Below are 22,783 nucleotides of genomic sequence, written 5' to 3' on the forward strand. Positions count from 1 at the left end.
GTTCTGGATATGTTGGAGTTTATTGAGGAGGAGATTGGGGGGTGCTAGTGATTTGTCAATGGGGGGGGGCGCCTCACTGCGGGGAAATTCTACAGATGGCCAGTCCGCCCCTGCAAAATGTCTATGCACACACACGTCATTATTAATAATAATTCAACAAGAATGGATAGACATTTGTTTAATGTAATTATCAATTTTTTTATTTGTAATCATCTGGCGACCCCCACTTTGGGAACGGAAAGGAGGAGAGTGATGGGCGGAGACGGGCGATGTTTTTGAGGTGGAAAAAGGCGGTCCTGGTGATGTGATTGATGTGGTGATTGAATTTGAGCTGACTGTCGAAGATGACTCCGAGATTGCGGATGTGAGGGGGGGGGCATAGAGTGTGGCTGTCAATGGTGAAGTTGAAACTCTGGATGGCTTTGGTACGGGATGGGGGGCCGATGAGGACAAAATAACAGCAATGTCCACAGTATTAGAACTACAGTATGTGTTCCAGTATCTCAGTAACGCCTTAAGGGATTTTTTTTCAAATTTGGCACAAACATCCTCTTGGACTTAAGTACGAACTGATAATCATTTGGTAACTTATAGGATCATTTCATAAAATGATGGCATTTTGGACAGATATTGATTTAAACTGCGACTTGAATGGTCTGTGAAGGAGGCATACATTGTGAGGCAGGAATTCAAGTTATTTATGGGGCATTAAAATATGCATATTGTTTTCATCCTTTTTACATGTCATTGCGTTAAAAAAAGTGTTTTTCTTTTGTTTCGCAGCCATAAAGGGCCATACAATATGGTTTTAAAGGGGCCCTATACTGCTTTTTGGAGTGTTCCCTTTCTTGAGCTGTGATATACACGTTTCTGTGCATGTAAATGGTCTGCAAAGGCAAACATCCCAAAGTTCCCTCCATTGGGAGTTTCTCTCCCACTAACTCCCCCCCTGCCTGAAACGCCTTTATTGGACTCCTCTGTTCCCTTGGAAGTTATATATGATACTGTATATCTCCAAGTAACACTCGCGCTTCTATTTGCTAGCGCCACAACACATTATAACCCGATAGGCTAATGGGCAGGGCATCTCTAAGCCAATCACAACAGAGCTGAGTTTCTGACTGCTTAACAGCATTTCAAGTCAATCTAAAACGTATTTAAAATCAAATTACATTTGAAATCCAATCTAGTGTGTAGCTACTGCATGCTATATAAATGCTGCTTTGAGCTCCATGTCCTGATGTTCATGATTCAAAGTGACACCAGCCATTAACTCCACTTGTCTGTTTGTGTTTGCTTCAGTTTCAGCGGAGGTGTCGCTTCATCAGCGCCTGAATCCCTCTGGGGGAGGAGGGAGTGAGTCTCTGACTACACCCAGCGTCAGTGCACCCTGCCTGGGCTGCATGCTGCGAGCCGACCCCCTTTCTCCTGCTGGACCGAGTCAAAGCTTACCCTCCGTAGAGAGGATGACTCCACAGCATAATGCTCTCGCTCAGGACTCTCCCCGCTTTCTCCCCCCACTTCCTTTCTTTCTCAGCGTAAGTGCCTTGACTCAGGATGTGTCTGTCATCCCTCTAAATCGTGCTGTTCCCCCTCAATTTTTACCACTTTTCCAAATTCTGGAAATCAAAGTTGTTTTTGCTCTGGATGAAGGAAAATTAGGAGTGTTCCCCGGCCTGAATAGAACAGAACTGTACGGGACCTGAGAAGAGGTCAAAGCTAAGCTGTGTGTCTGCTCCTTGCCAGAATTCACCTTCGCTATTCCTCTTTCTCCATCTTTCATTTTAGCCTGAGCCTCAGACTGTTTTGAGGCATTCTGTCTCTCCAGTTGTGGCGGTTATTAATGTGGCCGCTGAGTGATCGCAGGGACCTTACGTAGCCTGCTGAAGGACCCTGAGGCACAGGTGAAGGGCAAACAAGCCCTTTCCTCCAAAAAGTTTTATCATGATAATTTCAGCTTTTAAAAAAAAGGTATTTGTTTGTTTGTACGGCATATGGTCTTTTGCATATGCAAATCAGCTGTTCTGTGCTCTGTGAGAATTTGAGGTCATCATTTGAACAAATTCATCAGCCCTGTCTGTCATTGGATGGCCTACAGCTGGTCCCACTTTGAGTATAAACTCAATCATGAAAATGTCTGTCCTTCAAATCACCATATTTTCATTATTTCAATAATTCTTAACATTTGTGTAACATATGAGATTCTTCAAATTCATACTTTTATAAAGAATCATTATGGTGGAAGAGATCACGTTTGAGCACGGTCGTCTGAGCAGCATCCACAGATTTTAAGATGATTTATCGATAGATTGTAATAGCGGTCCACATTTGACCGGAAACAGGTGGAGAGGATTCCTGAATGGCCGTCTCTCAGCTCAGTGTTTGACTGGCTGCCCTTGTAAATCAGCGGGTCTGATGCAGTTCAACATCTGGCGGAGGAGATGGTCACAAGGAGACGAGGGAAAACGGGGCGATTATGACGCGGGCCAGATGGCCATCTGCCTGAGATTGAAGAATATTTGTCTCCGAAAAGTAATTTGGAAGATGGACATAATCCAGGCTTGATGATAGCGGGGCGAGTAAGCCCACGTCAGTGATGCGATAACGAAGACGGTGGTGCTGCGGAGCGCTGAGCCCTCGGCACCGTCTGCCAGATTGTTTGCTATTTATAGCTCCAGGATCAGCACCAAAATATCCTGATCAAATACAAGTACAGAAGCATTGAAATCTGACCCAACGTATTTAAAAAGGAACCACTTGATCATCCTAAAGTCCAACAAATAAAAACTAGACAATGTGTTCCACCTTTTTCTGAAAAACAGAAATAATCAATCAATGAGCGCTCAGACCATTCCTCTTCCTCACCAACAGAGATGTTAGCTAACCAGGTCAAGGACACTCACTTGTCTTCACTCATTGGCCAGTTTCTGCTGCTGTGGCTCATAAATATATTTAAAATAAATTATTTAAAATACAATGCGTAATCAAAATAAACTGAAGTAGTAGAAGTCAGTCATTGCACTGTAATAAACTGTAATTTGATACTGTTGACATGTGCGGATATTAAAATAAAGGCACAGTGTGAGCTGCAGCAGCCACTCTGAGTGAGTTCTGTTCTTAAAATAATAATTGTATTAAAGTTTCAGCTGAAACTGCTGTCCTTCTTTTCCCTCAGCGTTGAGAGTTTTCCCTCCATAAATTGCTGCGAGTGTATTCTAATGGTTGATTCCTTATGTGAATAAAAGCTATGTTTTACTAATGTGTGGCATTGATGCCCTGTCAGTGAAGGCCCATGTCTGTCTGAAATATGCTGCACCACTCGATGTACTTCGGTAGATTTGGACAACAAAGATGTTTGTATTCTTCCGTTTTTTCTTCTTTCCTTTTTCTTCTGAACTGTGATCTACTGTATGTCCGATGAATGAATTTCATGGGTTTGTGTCTGTGTTTCTGAACCATCTTGCGCTGTGGATAATTTAGATTTTTATTGTATTTCACTTTGCCTCTATGGGTCAAACTTGTTTTCTAATGATATGGTGAAGCATCAATACTTGAAAGTGTGAACCTGCTGAATGTTTGGCCTGTGTGTGTGGATGTCTGTCGGCTGTGGGAGTATTTTGGGTAGTGCACTAGACTTTTCAGTGTTTTATTTCTTGTTTCATTTCAAATGGTATTTGTAATTGATTGTTTTATCCACTCTTGCATTTTGTAATGTGTCTGAATTGTTATTATTTCTGGTGTCATTTCACATTTTGATGAGTACATTTGAGTTGAACCAGCATACATGGAGGTAAGAGGTTCTGCTCGTCCTCTTACTTTTACTTGAACATGATGTCTTTTTGTTTTGATTCCTTGTTTCTGTTGGTGGCAGTATGCCTGAAGTGAGTAGTGGTGACCTCCCATGTTGTCCCCCCTTCTCCCCCTCTTCTTGCACTGGCTCTGCCCAGACGCCTTTTCGCTGTATAGGCTACAAATGCTGATGCAATGAGCTGCCAGAAATGGCAACAAAATGGTTTATTATCATATAGTTTAATAAAAATCTATGATGGCACTATGTTAAGTCGCACTTGGATATTGCTTTATTTCTGTTGTGTGAATCTGGAGCATGAACCGTGTAATGATGGAGAATAAAGCTCAGTGAACACGAGTTAACAAGAATTAATATTAAAAAAGCAAGGCAGGAAACACATTCCGGAAAAAATGCAAATGAAACGGTAATGAAAGATTATTTTATAATCTGTAGAAATGTAGCTTTATAACTGTTGATAAAAACCGGGGGGGGAGGGGGAACCGCAAGAATGAGTTTGAAGTAAGCGCTGCTGTTATTTTCAGCATTTTAACACGAGGCTCATTAAGTGTTGAATGAAAGTGTCTTATGTAGCTGCTATCAACAAGGAAACAGTTTCATTCTGCTTCATTGGAATGCAAAGACCATTTCATATTTGGCTATCCTTTTTTATAAATGTGTAAATTCCTTAGAGAAAAATAAAGCCAATGAACAAGAACTTTTTACTCGTTCTTTAGTTATTATTGTCGTTCTGATTTAGGATATATTTTCCACAATCCATGTTGAAGCGATGACTGAGCCTTTTTCTAATCTATCTGCATGTATCATTTAACCATGTTTACTGTAAATTCCTCAGGGAAGTAGCACTTTATTACGGCTGCACCTAAATGACTGTGAGAATTTAGCGTGAATTGTCCTATCATGGATGTGTCACAAGTGAGGTATATGGAAAACCCCCCAATCCAAACTTTTCCTTTATCTGACGCACCTAAAGCAGGAATAAAAATAAAGGCTCTTCCTTCCTTCCAATCTGAAGGAAGGGTTGTCTTTTATGGTTTTTGGTTCAAGGGTCGGACAGGGAGGAAATAATAAACAGCGCTCTGGGAAATGCCACCTATTTTCTATTTGCGTTTAAGCCCGTCAGGAGCTGTGTGCTACTTAAAGGGGAATTTGAGACACCTGCTTTCATACAGATTAAACCACTACCTAACAAAGTGCCAAATGTCATGAAATGATCTAATCTAAATAATGAGATTATTTCCTAGAAACATGATTCAAGCTAAAGTCTCCCTTTTTATTATCTTCTGTAAACAAGGCCATGACGAAAGGCACACTTTAAAAAGTTCATGTTGGCACATTGGGTTTACATTCATTTCCTGTTTTGTGACCTTACTAACCCTTACGGTAAATTTGAATATTTGTTGAAAATAAATCCATATAATTACAAATCGAGTTCAAAATAATGTAACTTTTTCATTTGGAAATACCCGTTTGTATGCACATATAAACCCACTCGTGCTCTGTCATCTGATATCCAGTACACTCGGTAAATGTGGATGCGGTCAATGTCTGTGTCACTGAACACAATTCGAGCCAAAGTGCCTGTCAGAGGCCATCTTGCACCATTGAGTTTCAAAGCCTAAATTCACATGTAATGACAGTTGTTAAGGATAACATATTTTTTAATTCAAATCAAGCTAATGGAACATGACACAATAACAGAAAAAGTGGAAATTAGTTCAGTCTATGTTTCTTTCAACCCTTTCATCCCACCCATTTAGAAACCAAACACTAGGGGATGCTAAAGTCCGACATCTAAATAGGCCACACAAAGTGGCTTTAACATCTGTGGCAAAAGAGCAATTTGGTGAAATGTGTCATATACAATATAATGTGCGTTTATATTGAAGTCCAATCAGTCTAAAGTTCACTGTGTCCGACCGTGTGTTTTGGTGAAGGGGCTGAGGGTGGTGGTCGTTGTGGTAGTGGGGTTCAGGACGACGTGATCCCGCATACAGCGCATGTTCCCAGTGCTGAACACACACTGCAGGGGCCATAACACAACCACGATGAGCAGCACGATGAGCACCATGAAGAGCACCAGCCTCTTCCAGTCCGCCAGTCGGGCCAGCAGCCCAGAATTCCGGGTCCCCGTCTGGATAGGAGCGTCTATCACCTTGCTGGCCCCAATGTCAATGCAGATGCAGAAGGACGAGGGGCTTTCAGAGGAGCCCAAGCTGGGGTCTTGTTTGGCGCTTTTGTAGCACAGCTTCTCCCCCTCCAGCCACACCGGCTCCTCCTGCTGCTGGTGGCTGGGCAGCTTGCAGAGGACCTCTCGGCTGGTGGTGAGGGCGGGGGGTCCCTGCTCAGGCAGCGTGGTGGGGTGGCGGCAGAAGGGGCATAAGAGGCGGGGGCTGCCGCCGGAATCCTCCTGGTCACTCAGCGAGACGGCCATGAGGCGGGAGAGGCACTCCAGGCAGAATGTGTGGGTGCAGTCCAGCTGCTTGGGTGTTTTGAAGACATTGTCGTAGGTGTTGTAGCAGATGGAGCACTCCGGCTGGCTCATGATTGACACCTTATTTTTCAGCTCTCCAGGAGAGATTTGAGGGGCGACCTGCGTTTGCCAAATCTGCGGTTCCATCTTCAGGAATATGTAACCCTCCTTTGTCGAGTCCCCTCTGGACTTGTCGGCTCTTTCTTACTTTTTCTTGATCTGTTCTTAACTTCAGAATTATCTGAAAAGAAAACCGTCCACATGTACAGGTTAGTTTTCATATCGAAGGTATCTTGCTGCTTTTATCATAACAACTGCAACATAATCCCAACAAGTAAACAAGATTTAGTACATCCTTGCACATGTTATAAAGCCCATTTTACCCTCATACAGTTACTAATACTTAGGCTGCGGCCACACGAGGACGACAACGGCTAAACGCATATGGATTAGCGCAAACGCAATCGCAAAAAAGCTTCCGTCCACACGCAATAGTCATCCGGATAGTGTCTGTCCACACGAGACAGCTCCGTTTAGCTCCAACCGCTGGAGAAGCTGCAGTACATGCAGGAGCCTGTACGTGGCTCTGTAACTTCCTCCACAAAAGCAGCGAAGAAGCATGGTTGTCATGGTTGCCCTTCTGTTTCTCCGTGGTGGGGGCCGAGGGAACCGGGCAGAGTTTTTCGCCAGTCAACGTGTATTAAAGTTTAAATCTTCCGACAAAATTATAAAAGTGCCGGTCAAAGGTCTTCTTTGTTATGTATTGAGCTTTAAAACAAATGAATAACGACTCTATATAATATAATGATAAAATACACGGAGCCTCTCTTTTTCCTCCCTCTCTTCGGACAGCGCCAGTGTCTGTCTCATGCAGCAGCTGATCCAAATGAGTGGCCCGGCCGACAGTAAAAATAAACATATGTATAACTAGTTTAGGTAGTTTGAGAGGTAATTAAAATAGCTACGGGTGATGATCTGACTTGAAGTGTGTGTTTTGCTGCAGCGGGAGGAGCTGCAGGTGAGCAGAGCTGCGTGTCTCCGTCCTGTCAGATTAGACTTCACTCGCGTTTAGGTCCATATCGAGAGAAAGATAAATAATCTGAATTCAGGGTGCAGTTTACTTTGACGGGGGGGAGCAGCAGAGGTGGGGAGAGGCGGGGCTATTGCCTCATCATCATCATCAGAAAATGATCGTATAGGGCATACACACGGAGCCGTTGGACCCCCCAGAGCGTTGCGTATGCCGTTCTATCCACCTTGGGACCCGTTATCGTTTCCTCAATTGTTTAGTGCCGTATTCGGTCTCCCTCGTGTGGTCGAACGGTCTATATGACACTAAACAGTAACGCAAACGACCGTTTTCGTCCTCGTGTGGCCGCAGCCTTAGATGAGCTAATATGGTTTTAGTCTGTCAATTAGTATTCCCTCACAGGTGTGATGCCAAGTGGGATGAATGTGTTGAGTGATATTGAGAAACTGAAGCAACAGTCCAATTAAATGAGTCAGTGAAATGGCAACAAAGGAACGGGAAGGTCAATGTCCATCCCATAAATACGATGGGGCACACACACTGTGTTATTGTTTATATAACGCTTAGTTATTTATAGAACACAATAAAATATTTTCCAATCATGAGACCCGAACAGGAAATGCTAAGGCTAGCCATATCCCGGACCCTTTATTCCAGAATGAATTATTGAAATTGTAAACCTCTACTGACCAAGTTTAACAGCCAGAGTTGGTATTTCAATGTTGACCGGTGTAACGTTGACTGGTAAATGTTTTATTTTTCACACATTTCCAATAATATAGTATAGCCCGAGTGCTATTTTGCTAGCTATTTTAAACTATTGACGTGTGATGCTTCTGTTAGCATTTAACCCTTTGGCACCCCGCTGGAGAAACCTTATAGGAAGAAGAAGACACTTTTTCAAGGGGAGATTCAGTTTTTCACTCTGTTGGTACATTTACAGTATATACAGTACAAATAAACACATGCACAGGATCTATACAACTTATTGTTTGCTCTGTTTGTTTTTCTGTTTGTTAGCAGGATTACTGAAAAATGCCTGGCCTGATTTGTATAACTTGGTTAAAAGATTTGACCACAAGCGGAAAAAAGCATTATTGCTTAGTTAAGTAAATGGCTTTGGCAGATATCAGACATCAGTGCTCTTATAGATTTGAAGGTTTGTTTTTGTTTTCGGTAGCACTTTTTTAGAAAAAGAACACAGAAACGTTTTTGGAAAACTTCTAAATATGAACATCTAATCAACCGCCACATTTATATTCATGTACTCTCTCATTGGGCTAGAATACTGTTAGTATACCGTACCACTAAATTGGGAGTTAATGACAGCCTTTAGCCAAATGACCGCTGTGCTGTTTACAAGTATCCCAAATAACTGAATATGGTAGCCAGCATAGCGTGCAGAAGTACACCAGCTGGTACACAGGGTCCTTGGGCCCTCCTTGCATCGAGCAGCTGATGAAAGATTGTTCAGGGAAAAACACAGGTTGCTTTGTTAATGTGACTTTTTGACCATGAGTGTCTTAATCTGTATATCAGACGGCACAGTGGAAACTTTAAAATATGAATTCCTTGACCAGGTGTTGAGACATAGGACACTGTAGGTCACACGATTGGTGTTGAAAAATCTGGGTATTAAATAACCACATGTAAACCAAATTATTGATTAATTTTGAGCATGGTTACCTTGTCTTATTCTTTCAGATTTAAGATAAAAATACTGGTAGCAACCTGTCAGGTTAGACATTAAAGGCCCCTGATGGGAAGTGTGTGTGTGTGTGTGTGTGTGTGTGTGTGTGTGTGTGTGTGTGTGTGTGTGTGTGTGTGTGTGTGTGTGTGTGTGTGTGTGTGTGTGTGTGTGTGTGTGTGTGTGTGTGTGTGTGTGTGTGTGTGTGTGTGTGTGTGTGTGTGTGTGTGTGTGTGTGTGTGTGTGTGTGTGTGTGTGTGTGTGTGTGTGTGTGTGTGTGTGTTTTAGGGATGATGGATAGTCCTTTAGAGCACAGGTGTTCTCCTCTCTGTGCCCTCAGGGCTAGCCCTGTCTCAGCACTCCCATCTACACAAAGTCCCTGCTTGTTCTGCGTCTAATCTCTCCCCGCCCTTGAAATTCCTGCTCTGCCAACTCTCTCTTTTTGTCTCTGCTGAATTCAACATGCTTTAGTAGGATGAGGACAGATTGTTCTGTATAATTATTACACCTGTCTTATCCATGTAAAGTCCCCCTTAATCACTGTTCAAGACTACATTTAACATTTCCCTATTGCTCTAACTCAAATTCTGTTATTGGTTGTGGTCACTTTCTGGAGGCTCCTGTACAAAAGTGTATACAGATAAAATGTAATTTTTTTTTAACCCCATCTAATCTAACACTAAGAAGACAAACGCCGCCTTCCAGTGAGAGCGCAGCTAAAACCTTTACTAAAACCTTCCAGCATTTCAAATATTTACATAATTGTTTGTCATATTGAAATGAAGCTGCTTTGGGGCACCTTAACAATTACTAGTTCAGTCTCATTAACTCATTCAAATAAAATAAGAAAAACGATAAGAATTGCAGAAAGCTAAATAAGGTGCTTGAATGGAAACTAGAATTGAACTTTGACCATTTTGACGATGGGCATTTTCCTAAAATTGACATACAACAGCTAGTATTTGAACAAGGTGTTCACACACATCCATAAAGTTTCACATTTGGTTAATCAGTGTATGTTTCATATTATTCACGGATCATAGAGATCAAGCTCAAGGTCTTTAAAAGGGGAGACCATTTCACAAAGCCCCAGGCCATCTTACCTTTATAATGAACACTAAATAAACAGCAACTAACTGAGCAGTTGTCAAAAGCCGTTGAGGTGAAACCCATTGTGAACACGGCCTCAGGCTGTACTTTGCTGTACTCCTATGATCCCTAAATTCCTTAACACAACACCAGGCTCTAACTACCTATTATATATATATTTTACTGAATACATTTCCACAGAATTGTTCAAACCTGCAAGCTCAAGTCGAATGAATCCCTAAATTCTGGTGAGCTTTGTGTTTTTGATTTAAACTCTCTGTGTGAGATGTTAGAGGGGGGGGGAGGACAAATTGAGGCTTCAAAATGTGAGAAGACTGATCAATACCTCCATAATCTTCAGTGTGGTTAGCTATGAATCTTCCAAAACTTCCAAAACTGGACAAAGTTTCTACAGCATGAACTGTGCAATAGTACAGTAGGCCCACAGGAACTGCAGAACACCGGGGCTTTGGTAACACTCAAATTACTTAAAATTATGTAATTCCCATTTAACCTGTTAAGGGGCTTTTTCCCCCTGTTTTTTTTCTCACAAAACTGTGTCTCAGGGCTTCTTAAAATGTAATAAACTATTCATGTGTCCTACTCATTTAACGGGAAGAAACTCAGCTAACTGGTGATATGAACCATGTTTACTGAAACAAAACACAAGTCTCACAAGAAGCGTCTAAATGAGCCCTGAACGAAAAAATGCTAACGCACTCTAGGTATAAATCAATCTATATTCTTATTGGATATGGACAAACAAGCTTAGCTAACAAGCTGAGATTCCACAGATTCTAGAAATATAAGAATCATCACTGAGCGATCAGAACTGGCGACAAGGGAAGCAAATACAGACATCACACAACGTAGCTTTAGGTAGCAAAACACACGGAGATATGCTCACCTTTTGCCGTTATTCTGATCAAAAACGAGAAAAACACAGCTGAAGGTTAATCCATAGGTTAATCCAATGTGTCTGTCACTTTGATTTAATGACATTAATTATTGATAATCCATAATTCAATGGGGGGTCGGCGCCCCTATGGGCCGGCCACCACTGATATCATGGATTATCAAGGATTATTTCTGAAACAGTATAGAGTGGCGAAATCCCTCCTCTTCCGTTGGACCTCCATGGGACCTTATTTCGGAAAAATTATGTATTGAAGTCAATGGAGAGAAAGATTATCTTTCGATCACGTTTGGATTGTGCCACGAATTACACATTTGATGTTTGTCAATTTAAAAGATAATTTTGCAAGTCAAAAAAATAAATAATGTGTTGTAAAACTATAGGTTACTTACGTAACCCAAGTTCTCAGAGTAACATGAAGTGAGATGTCTCACTATGGGATGCGCCTCAACGAATATGCAAACAGAAGCATCAATCTCATTACGCCAATCCTGATTGGCTGGTGATCTTGACGTCAACGCCACAATGTCAATTGGGGTACATGAGCCAACCACCTTAGGTATAAAGGCAGGGTTGGGCTTCAGCAACACTCTCGTTTGCCCCGGGGCAAACTGAGTGCACGAAGGATGTACAGAGAGCGCATGAATGTCACTGACTCGCTTGGCAGATGCCAGAGCCAGTAACAGCACTGTCTTCAGTGACAGGTGTTTCATGTCCGCTTCTTCCAGGGGTTCAAATGGGGTCAGTTTGAGCCCATCTAAAACCACTGCCAAGTCCCATAAGGGCACCAGCGACCTGGAAACAGGGAGGAGCCTGTGAGCTCCCTTCATAAAACGGCAGACCAAAGGATGTTGGCTAGCCGTCTTTCCCTCAAAGCCCACATGGCATGCAGCAATAGCAGCCAGGTACACTTTAAACGTAGAGAAAGCTCTGTGTTTATCAATTAAGTCCTGTAGAAATCATAAAATTACCCCGACAGGACATTGAAAAGAGATGTGTCCTTTTTGAAGGCACCACTCCTCAAACACCCTCCACTTACAGTCATACAGAGACCTGGTGGAGGAAGCTCTCGCACTCTGAATAGTGTTTATCACCTTCTGAGGGAGACCCACTGTATTCAGATTGTACCACTCACGGGCCAGGCCCATAGTGCCCAGCGCTCTGGGTGTGGGTGAAAGATCGCCCCCCCCCGTCTGAGACAGTATGTCCCTGCGTAGCGGGAGCTGCCACGGCTGCCCGCACAGAAGCTGATATATCTCCGCCAGCCAGTACATTGCAGGCCAGTGCAGAGCTATCAGGATAAGTGTGTGGCGTTGTTCTCTCACTCTGGCCAGAGTTGGGGGTGTCAGAGCCAGGGGTGGGAACGCGTAAAGAAGGACCGGAGGCCAAACGTGCGCGAGCGCGTCCACGCCTAACGGTGCGTTTAAATCGCGCATTGAAAAGAACAGCTGACATTGAGCATTTTCTTTTGATGCGAACAGATCTACTGCGGCTCGGCCGTAATGCACCCACAGCTGACTCACAATCATTGGATGTAGAGTCCAGTCTGCATATAGTGGTATCTGGACAGTAGCTCTGCCCCGAGGTTCATCACTCCTGATATGTGCGTCGCTCTCAGAGAGAGGAGACGTCCGCAGCTCCATAAGATCAGTTTGCGTGCCAGCATGTGTAACTGGAGAGAACGCAAACCCCCTTGGCGGTTTATATACGATAGTGTGGTTGTGTTGTCTGTCCTCACGAGGACATGATGTCCTCTGAGAAAAGGCAGAAAGCGTTTCAGAGTGAGGAACACCGCTAAAAGCTCTAGATAATTTATGTGTGACCGTTGGAGGTCTCTGCTCCAGAGACCCCATCACAGGTCGACCTTCGTATATACCCCCCCAGCCCGTCAGACATGCGTCTGTGGTGACCACCTTCCGCGATAGGACAGCACCCATAGGTATGCCCCGTACTAGAAAAGTCGGGTGTAGCCAGTGGCGCAGAGCCATTACGCATTTCATAGTGACCATCACTCTCCGCGCGCCATGACGCACGGGGTCCAATCTGAGGGCAGCTACCCAGCGCTGAAATTCCCTCATGTGTAAGCGTCCCAGTCGTACCACCAGAATGGCTGACGCCATGAGCCCCAGCAACCGCAGACATGATCTGAAGAGAACATATTTGCGTGGCTGGAAATGAGCGAGGCAAGCCCTGAAGGCTTTCACTCTCTCTGCTGACAAGCGGGCTGTAAAGGGCACCGAATTCAGGCGTAGGCCCAGGAAGAGTACAGTCTGGGCTGGAGACAACATGCTCTTTTCTGTGTTTATTACAAAACCCAGATCGAGCAGGTGTTTTACGAGGACATTCGTCTGCGTAATAGCCTCTTGCTCCGACTGTGCGAGAAGGAGCCAATCGTCCAGATAAGTTGCCAGGTGAATACCCTGTTGTCTCAACGGGGCTATCGCGGCTTCCGTACACCGTACAAACACTCATGGGCTGAGAGACAGACCGAAGGGAAGTACTCTGTACTCGTAACAGACACCCTGAAAGGCGAACCTCAGATATTTCCTGTGTGGGTAATATACTGGGATGTGGAAATACGCATCTTTCAGGTCGACTGATGTGAACCAGTCGTTTTGGCGCACGAGACGCAACAGAGATGTGTGAGTGAGCATTCTGAATTTGTATCTTTTGAGATATTTGTTCAGAGCTCTCAAATCTAGTATAGGCCGAATTCCGTTCCCTCCCCGTTTGGGAACTAGGAAATACTTGGAATAAAAGCCGCTCTGACTATGTTCGGCGGGTATTATCGATATAGCCTTCTTTTCTAGCTGCGAGAAAATCTCCCCGGGCCTGTGAATACAGAATGCCTGAGAAGTGAGGGGGGGGTGACAGCGAATTGGAGCCTGTAGCCCCGTGTGACTGTCTTGAAAACCCAAGCAGAATCTGTGAGCATCCTCCACTTGTCGCTTCTCAAAGCAAGCGGAGATGTCACAGCTCTGTCGTCTGCCCTAAGTGTCTCTATTTGTTGTGTTATGGGGCCCTCTAGTGTCTGAACACGGTGGTACCTCAGGTTGACAACCCAGGCCGACACTGTGCATGCGCGTGGCGGTGCTGCCTTCACAATCCCGTCTATTGTCCGCCTTTTGAGAGAGGCCGTAGCCGCTCTCAAAAGAGAGACTGTTTATTGTTTTTTATTGTTTTTATTTTTATTTTTATTGACTGCGCCGTTGGCTTCAAGCCTGGAAACGACAGTGGAAAATGATTTATTTTGAAACAACAATGATGACATGTGTTTGTGTGACTTAAACAGGCAGCGGAAATTGCTGTCTTTGATGTTAAGTCCATTTCCCTGATGGCGCGAACTTGAGGATGACGTTTTGGCATCACTCGAGGCGGCGGGAAGATGGGGGCATGGCGGCACCCCGAAAACACATGAGCATCCAACACTGGAACGTGCTCTGGAGCTGGGGAACAGGGAACTTCCAGCTCCTTCATCGAGGAGAGGAGAGGAGGCTCAGAGGTATCCTCTTCGTCCTCCATGTAGTCCAACTCCAGGACATCCTCCGCGGGTGGAACCATGGTGAGGTCCAATTGGGAGCCCCAGCTTGACACAGCGCGGGGCTCCGCTCTCGCGGCTCTTGCCGCCACCGGGTCCCAGCCTAAAACGGCTTGGGGCTCCGGTTCAGCGGCTGTCGCTGTTGTTGAGCCCCAGTCTGACACAGCGCGGGGCTCAATCTCTGCGGCGGACACCACCATGTCTTGATTGCCGGACGACGAAACAGCGGACATGAGGGGGTACTGTCCCGACAAGCTAGCTTGGCGTGCTAACCGTCGGCGGAGGCTCTTCATGGTGAAGTGGGTACAATGCCCGCACGAGCCGGGGTTATCGATAGCCTCCCGGGCGTGTTCCAGCCCGAGGCAGGACGAGCAGACCTGGTGTGAGTCTGTGCCTGAAATTTTAAACCCGCAGCCGCATAGCCGAGCCTCTGAGTCCCTGACTCCTCTAGTGTGAGGGAGAGAAGGGTCCATCTTCGATCGCCGGGGTGTCGGCGTGGAGTGGACACGCTAGTAACAGGTACGTTACTGAGAAAAAATCTAACCTTGCCGTCAGTCCGAAAGGAAAAAAGGCGACGGTGTAGATTTTATTCTTTAAAGAATATTAACTGGTGTGTTAATACCTTTTTTTATCTCTGTCTCCTCTGGTGTGAGAGAGAAAAGAGAACGTCCTCTTTACCGTGCTGTCGGTGTGGAGGGAAGAACAAACTAGCAACAGGTATGTTACTAGCTTGAAGAAAAAAATCAAACCTTACCGTTATTTCGACAGAAAGAACGGTGAGGCAGATTCCAATATTAACTGGTGTGTTAATATTGCTCAGTCTTCTTGCAAAGCAAAAAAGTAACTGGCAAGCGCCCGTCGACCGAATGTTAGCTTGGGTTCAGTCTGTGGACCGTTAAGCTAGCCCGGTTACTGATAAAACGACATGTGCTCTGAAGCGAGAAGAGGTGTTTGAATGACGCTGCGTCGTAGCGCAAGCTACTTAAAGGGTGGGTGGATTCCCTGACGTTGACGTCAAGATCACCAGCCAATCAGGATTGGCGTAATGAGATTGATGCTTCTGTTTGCATACGCGTTGAGGCGCATCCCATAGTGAGACATTGAACGGAGTGTTATGAATGAGAACTGTGAAGTAACAAACATTTTTGTGTGAAACGCTCAATGAACTACATCTCTGCTCTCGCACAACAACACACGTCACCAAGATGGCCGTCACTACTGTCTTGCAAACCAAGGGATTGACTACCCTCACTATCAACACAATGAAACACGTCCAGAAGAATGTCATGCAAAGCTGCCTGCCTGCCTGCGCCTGCCTTTAATTCTCTCTGATCTGCCTGATCTTTTTAATGTTTAATGTCAACCATTTGTGCAGATAGCATGAAGTAGAAAAGATCGCCGATGCTAATGTAGCGTTAGCGTTAGCATTTCTCCCCCGAGCTTAAATGGTGTATTATAGAATGATCACACCGGTGTGACAGTACTCTTCAAAGGGTTCACGAAATATGACTACTACTCTTACTGTTTAACATTTTGGGTTACTTAATGTTACTTCATGTTAAGGCTAATAAAAATGACAAGGCTAAGGCTGTAATGCTAACTAATGTGCTTGCTACTAGCTAGGTAGCTAACTTGATCCAGCCACTCCTGGTCCTTTCTTCAGACGGGAAGCGAAAGAACGAACAAGACCCATTAATGGTATGATAACAACCTGGTGCTAAGCACACAGGCATCTTGTTAAAGTTATCTTATCTTAGCTATCTCTTATTTAGTGGAGGAAAACAATTGTGATCAGTTATGACATCACTTACGCCACTCTGGGATTTGTAGTCTTTCTAGTTGCAGTTTTACGATAAACTGTGACTTTTTTGGCGTGGAAATTATTCTTTAAGATTGACAAACATCATATGTGTAATTCATGGCACAATTCAAACGGGATTGAAAGATACATTTTCTCTCTCCATTGACTTCAATACATAATTTTTCCGAAATAAGGTCCCATGGACCGGAAGTAGATGGGCGTGACTTCGTCACTCTATGGAGCTCAAAGGCTTTCTCTCTTGACGGTTATACCACAAGGTGAGTTCCTTTTTATTTCCTGCTTCTTCACACACATGCTCTCTCCAGTACAGGTTAGCTCTGAGTGTTAGCGATGCTAATGTAAACACGACCATATTACGTCCAAAGCCTTGCAGCAGCGAAACCGTGCCGTGCCCACACTAATTGCACCGCATTTGCGGCTCAGTTGAGGCTCCCTCCGCAAGATGACGCCCCCTTCGCAAGGTGAGGCCCCACGCAGTCTGCGTGATCTGGCTGTAGGGAGGGACAGACCTGGTTGTTAGATATAAAGATGTGGAAGGTAGTTGTGACTATCCAGCTGATTATTTGTTACATTTTGTCCCTACATTGATGAATTATTTTCCTTCATTTTCAGAAATCACGACTTGGCAGTTCTGAGCAGGGGCGTCAGTATGAATGTCAGTATTTTAGTTGCGACAAAGGGCAAAATGTGGCCTGCAACAGGCTTTGTCTTTAGCTTAGCCAAATTACGGAATTGTCCTTTTTTCCTACTAAGGCCGCCAAATAAAATAGTCTTTAATATAATGTTAATCACCACAACCACGAAAAGGCCTTGAGCATACAGTCATATAGAGCACAACACATATTAACTGATTGGTCCAATATTATTAAAGATTAGCTGCGGACAAAAAGACAGATACACACACACACACACACACAATTGGGCACACACTGACCAAACACAAATCTATTTAAGCCTGACGGGAAATATTTAACACACCTTGCTCAAAGCAATACGCTGCCACAGCTTTACTTGGTCTTTTATATAACCATTAGCTTGAAGTAGCTAACGTTAGCCCAGGTTAGCAAACATGAGCTTGAATCAGTTCCTTGACTTGACAGTTGTTTTTAAACTTGTGCTTCTGTATGTCTTAGCATTTACTTTTATCCAGAAAGCATATGAAGCCTCTCTTGATTCTGTTTTGCTAAAGTTACATACTATGAACAACACCAAACCGTTATTAGAAAAAGCTACATTTTTGTTTTAACTGTCCAGAGTCCAAATGGGGGGAAAGTAATCCAAAAGCTAACTAAAACTAAACAACTAAAGGCCCCTGCAGTGTACACCAGAGTCAACTATTAACTACGTCCTTACTTAACCCATATCAACTAACTAGAAACATGGGAGGGTCCCTTTACTGTCTTTGTACAGTGTTTGGTTTTGTGATTATGTTTACAGCTTCCTCGCTATCAGTGGCCCATCTTTTTCTCTGTCCCAGTGACCCATTTGTATACACATCACTGCTTGTTTATGACGAGACATAATTCAAACTGAAGCCTTCTATTCAAGCTTCATGTAAAATGCTGTTGTTTTCTTTTTTCAGCCCCTTTGTGTCTGGCTTAGCAATGTGTATCTTCAGCTCAACCGTCATCCACAATGCTGCCCTACCTGTTCTCAGTTTGAAAGGTAAATGAAACCTGATCTACCTGCCATTTAAACTGGGGGTGGAGTGGGTGGATTGCTGCAGACAGTTCAACTGAACGTGAGGCTGTTTGCTCAGGCAAAAAAACACCTGCAGCATGTACAGATAGCACATGTGTAAACACCACAGACAATGCAGGAAACGGATACTTGATAATCCTTACTGAATATACAGAAAAATACTTAGTAAATGTCATTATGAATGTTGCAGCTGCTACTACTACTGCTACTACTGGGCTTCAGTTAGATCATATCATGATGCACCTGCACCTGCATTTGTATTTTCTCATTAAATAGAAAAAAAAATGGTAAGGAAATCTCCTTTATTATTTAAGATGAATTTAATAATCTTGTGTTTTTAGGAACATCTCTCTCACATTTCTTAAAGGTCCTTTTTTCTTAGAGCAAAGGTTCAGTTTACCTGTTTTATGAAGAAGATTTCAGATGATCCCTGTTTGATCTCTGGCTCAGCTCAATCCCTTTGCACTCGAAAATGCATTTTGCTGCAGTCAAAGTCAACCGTCTTCCGAGAGGCCAGCAGGAAATTAGGGGTTTGTAATTGTGCGCTCTTCCAAAGTCCTCCTCTGTACTGGTCTGCAAACTCTGCTGGAGTCACAGGTGTGTGTATATGTGTGTGGGTGTGTGCTCAGAGTCTGTGTTCAGTGTGAGCTCTGGGTCCTCCTTGCTCAGCGTCCGTTGCCCAGTATCACCTGCCCTGCTCTGTCAGCTCCCCTTTTAGCACTTTATGTAAATCTCTGCCTTGAGGTGGGGGGAGGAGGAAGGGGGAAAGAAGAAGCCCTGAAGAAATCAAGTAGAATACACATTCACGCCCTCTGACACCCCTCCTTGTGTCTTTCTATGTTGATCTCTTTTATTTTCCGTTCTTTCCTTTCAGTCCAGTAAACAAACACATATAGAGTAATACATTTTTCAATTGACAGATACATTTCTTTTTGTCGACAATATCCCCCATCTGTTTTTTTTGTTTTGCTCAAATGCAAACTGAATGAGGCAGCAGGTCATATACTGGATATTAAACACAAAAGACACACAAACTACGCTGTTTTTGCATCCACCTGTATGCTTAAGCTGAACAATACATATAAAGGATTCATTTCCATTTAGTGAGTGATAAGGGAGCAGGTGGTTATACAGGAGTGTCTTCCCACAGAGTCACCACCCAATAGTCTGTTGTTTGCTACAGTGTTGCTGGTGTGCCTGTTACATCAGACTAGCCGTTCTGTTCCTAGAGGGTGAATCACAGGGGTTCATCCAAAATAGTGAACTCTTATTGATTGCATTTGTATTTAGAAGACTCTCAGAATTGCTTCAGAAGGCAATGTGTCATGTTCCACCAAGCAGAGAAAATAACTTTTTTTTTTTACAACTGCATTTCAGACTTGTATAATCATTAATTCATATTTAATTCAGGAGATAAACATGAAAATAACAAACGTACATCCAGAAGAAAAGGCTCTTTCTCTCTTACCTAACACCAAGGATGTGAGTTAGACTTTTTATTTGACTACTAATTTTATTTTATGGAAATGACTAATGGCTCCGGGCCATTAGCACTAGCATCTCTGCAATAACAGCTGCCTAACTGACTCTGTTATTTAGTAACCCAAACCCAAATGCCCTGCCCTATCATATCAGCAAAGTAATTTATTGAGCATAGAGTTGTGAGTGCTTTGAGGAAGGATAAGATATACAATACAATCCTTTTTTATTCCCCTTCCTGGAATCCATGAACTTGGCTTTATAGCAAGCATGGCAAAGATTTAGTGGCTGACAGGCTGAGAGTAATAAGCTACGGTAAGTTATCTTGTTGGGGAGGGCTGCACGTGAGCATGGAAGGTGTGTGTGTAGGCAGGCCATAAAATGACACAATATTGACTGTTTCACCACTCTACTCAACAAGGAGATATTTTCAAGGGCAAAACCATGTCGTTTTTCAGGGTACAACATACAATCTTATGTCCAGGTTATAGACGAAATGTGAAGTACGGTTTGTCCACACTGGTTTGATGATAAGCCTTGTGTTGTATCTGTAATATTTAGTAAGGTTGGTCAGTATTTTCCAAGCCTTATTTGATGTGTTCAATAACTGATCAGTAGCCTACAAGTGTGGCTGTCTTTAGAATGGCAATATTTTTAAAGATTCTGAAGACATTTTGAGTTTATTTGGCACACAAGGTTTTGCTTAAATAATTTGTACGTAAATGTTTCGTCCAGATTGACATATCTCAACCATTGGAAGGGTTGGCCTTTTGTTTTGTACTGACATTTATGCTCACCAAAAGATACATCTCGAAGACGATAACGGTCGTATCTGCTACAGTTCATTATCAGATAGACGGTTCGGCTACACGAGGCCCACATGGAAACGCAGAAAACGATAACGGGTCCCAAGGTGGGTAGATCTGCGAACAAAACAGCAGGAGCACACGCCGTCCACCACAGACAATAAACAGAAGGGCAACCATGCTCCGGGGCATTCTTCTCTGCTTTTGGGGTGTATTTTGTGGCGGCAGCAGCGCCACTTACAGGCCAGGCATATGTACTACAGCGTTTCCAGCGGGTCGAGCGGTCTCGTGTGAACGGACACGTTAATTGAGCCGAATGCGTGTGAACTCCTGGTGTGAACGGAAGAGTTTTTTGAAAACGAATTCGGTGCGTAAACGCAAACGTACCCGTTTCGTCCTCGTGTAAATGGGGCCTAAATGTAAAGCTGCTAACATGACTGTAGACCAGTGGCGGCCGGCCCATAGGGGCGCTAGCCGCCCCACCTCTTCCCACATACAACAACAAAATATATATATATATATATATTTTATATTTTTAATGAACAAGGTAAATATCATACAATTGGTATCAGTAAAATGTATAATCTACAATAAAATCTCGTTTAAAATTGTGTTACGATGTCTAAAGTTACTGATAAGTCACATGTTTCCTGCCTGGCCTTGCCTGTGGCATTAGTTTATCATTACCGAGCGCCGTGCAAGGAGCCCCCGAGCCAAACAGCAACAACCAGCACGTTGCAAAAGTCTCAATAGTAAACTGTGCCGCCGAAACATAATTTCAGCCAATCAGCGCCGTCAAATATTTTGGACACGAGGGCACTCACGTTGGCGCCCACGTTGCTTACGTGCGTTGACGTGAGTTGTTTTTTAGACTCGTGAGTGACCAAGGTGACGCAGTAGTTGACAGTGTTGCCAACTTGGCGACTTTGTCGTTAAATTTGGCGGCTTTCCAAACCCTCCGGCTACTTATTTTTGTCAAAAACGACTAACGACTTGTAATGGTGTTATTAGGGACTTTTCTGGTGTTTGGAGACTCATGTATTGTTCTGCAGTTAACGAGCTGCCGTGAGCCCCTCAGCCCTCCCATAGTACTCACAGGCGCGCAGACTCACAGTTGCCTTCCGCAGCAGCTCAGCTGCAGTCAGAGCAGAGAGGAGACAGCCACACTCTCCCGCGTCGAGACAGCTTCAGTCAGTTAATCACCTCGTCCACTGTGTGTGTGCCTCTCTGTGACAAGCTAAACATCCACGTAAGTCATCATGTCACAGTCTAAACTGTATTCACAAAAGTACAGAAAGGAGTGGGTATCAAACCCTGAGTTTAAAGGATGGTTGAAGACATTTATTGGAGATGACACACGGGCATACTACATTACATTACATTACATTTAGCTGACGCTTTTATCTAAAGCGACTTACAATAAGTGCGTTCGACCAACAAAATACAAACTTGAAGAAAACAGAATCATATAAGTACATCAGGTTTCATAGAGCAAAAACATTTCAAGTGTTACTCAACTGGCTTTAGGTAAGCCAGTCCTTTATTAGTATATAAGTGCTTTGTTAATAGTTCTATTGCTCGAAGTGGAGTCGAAAGAGATGAGTTTTCAGTCTGCGCCGGAAGGTGTGTAATAGGGGTGTAACGGTACACGTACCCGTACCGAAATTATTCGGTACGGGTACGTGTACGGTTCGGTACGGTTCGGTACACGTGTGTACCGAAGTGTACCGAACGCATATAACGTTAAACGTAAAAAATTGAGAACGTGAACAACTTCTTGGAAGTAATCTCAGGTGCTGCGTCGCAGCATTCAGAGTAATTTGCTCCCATTGTGATCAACGCGTCATAGAGCGAGCAAGTCATTTCATTGGACGAGCTGGTCGGAGGGATGCGTTCAAATGTAGTCAGTAATTTGAGGAACTGTCGAAATGGCGAACGCAGATAAAGTTGAGCTCGAAAATCCTCCAGCATCATTGAAGTCTCCGGTTTGGGAACATTTTGGTTTCGCAGTTACGTACAAGGATGACGGACAAAGACAGGTGGACCAAACCAAAGCTGTTTGTCGGCGTTGTTCAACTAAAATTGGTTACGCGGCTGGCAATACATCAATCTTGCACACTCATTTGAAAAGGCATCACCCGAACGTGAATATCACCGGTACCAAAAGACTGAAGTGCAAACCCAACTCCTATTAGCATTTAAGCCTCCACCACTCGCAAAAACTTCAGACCGAGCCAAAGCTATTACAAACGGCAAATATCCTTATGTTGCCATGTTAGCAAAGCGCTAACTGGCTGTATCTGCTACCTCTGTCCCTAGCGAGAGGGTGTTCTCCACAGCAGGAGACATTGCTAGTGCCAGCAGATCTGCCCTTTCGGCAAGCAATGTGGACAAGTACATTTTTCTTTAAAAAAACATGAAAATACAATGACAA

At 43.8% G+C, this 22,783-nt stretch overlaps 2 protein-coding genes across 4 annotated transcripts in view; one reads left to right on the top strand and one right to left on the bottom strand.

Annotated features, from left to right (window-relative positions):
* Positions 1 to 4,056, top strand: part of ptpn11b (protein tyrosine phosphatase non-receptor type 11b) — a 49,216-nt gene extending 45,160 nt beyond the window's left edge. For all 3 annotated transcript variants that reach the window (XM_034086624.1, XM_071203839.1, XM_034086625.1), the window contains exon 16: positions 1,303 to 4,056. The gene's annotated coding sequence lies outside the window, so the exon portion shown is untranslated. The remainder of the gene's footprint in view (positions 1 to 1,302) is intronic.
* An 85-nt stretch (positions 4,057 to 4,141) lies between these two features.
* Positions 4,142 to 18,754, bottom strand: LOC117449175 (RING finger protein 223). The gene is made up of 2 exons (XM_034086626.2): positions 18,465 to 18,754; positions 4,142 to 6,522 (listed from the first exon to the last, which is right to left on the bottom strand). Exon 2 carries the CDS (start codon positions 6,426 to 6,428, stop codon positions 5,715 to 5,717), a length of 714 nt encoding a protein of 237 aa, XP_033942517.1. The 5' UTR covers positions 6,429 to 6,522; positions 18,465 to 18,754; the 3' UTR covers positions 4,142 to 5,714.
* Positions 18,755 to 22,783: the final 4,029 nt, after the last annotated feature.

This window comes from Pseudochaenichthys georgianus, chromosome 7, assembly GCF_902827115.2.
Source record: "Pseudochaenichthys georgianus chromosome 7, fPseGeo1.2, whole genome shotgun sequence".
In the NCBI taxonomy this organism is placed as follows: domain Eukaryota; kingdom Metazoa; phylum Chordata; class Actinopteri; order Perciformes; family Channichthyidae; genus Pseudochaenichthys; species Pseudochaenichthys georgianus.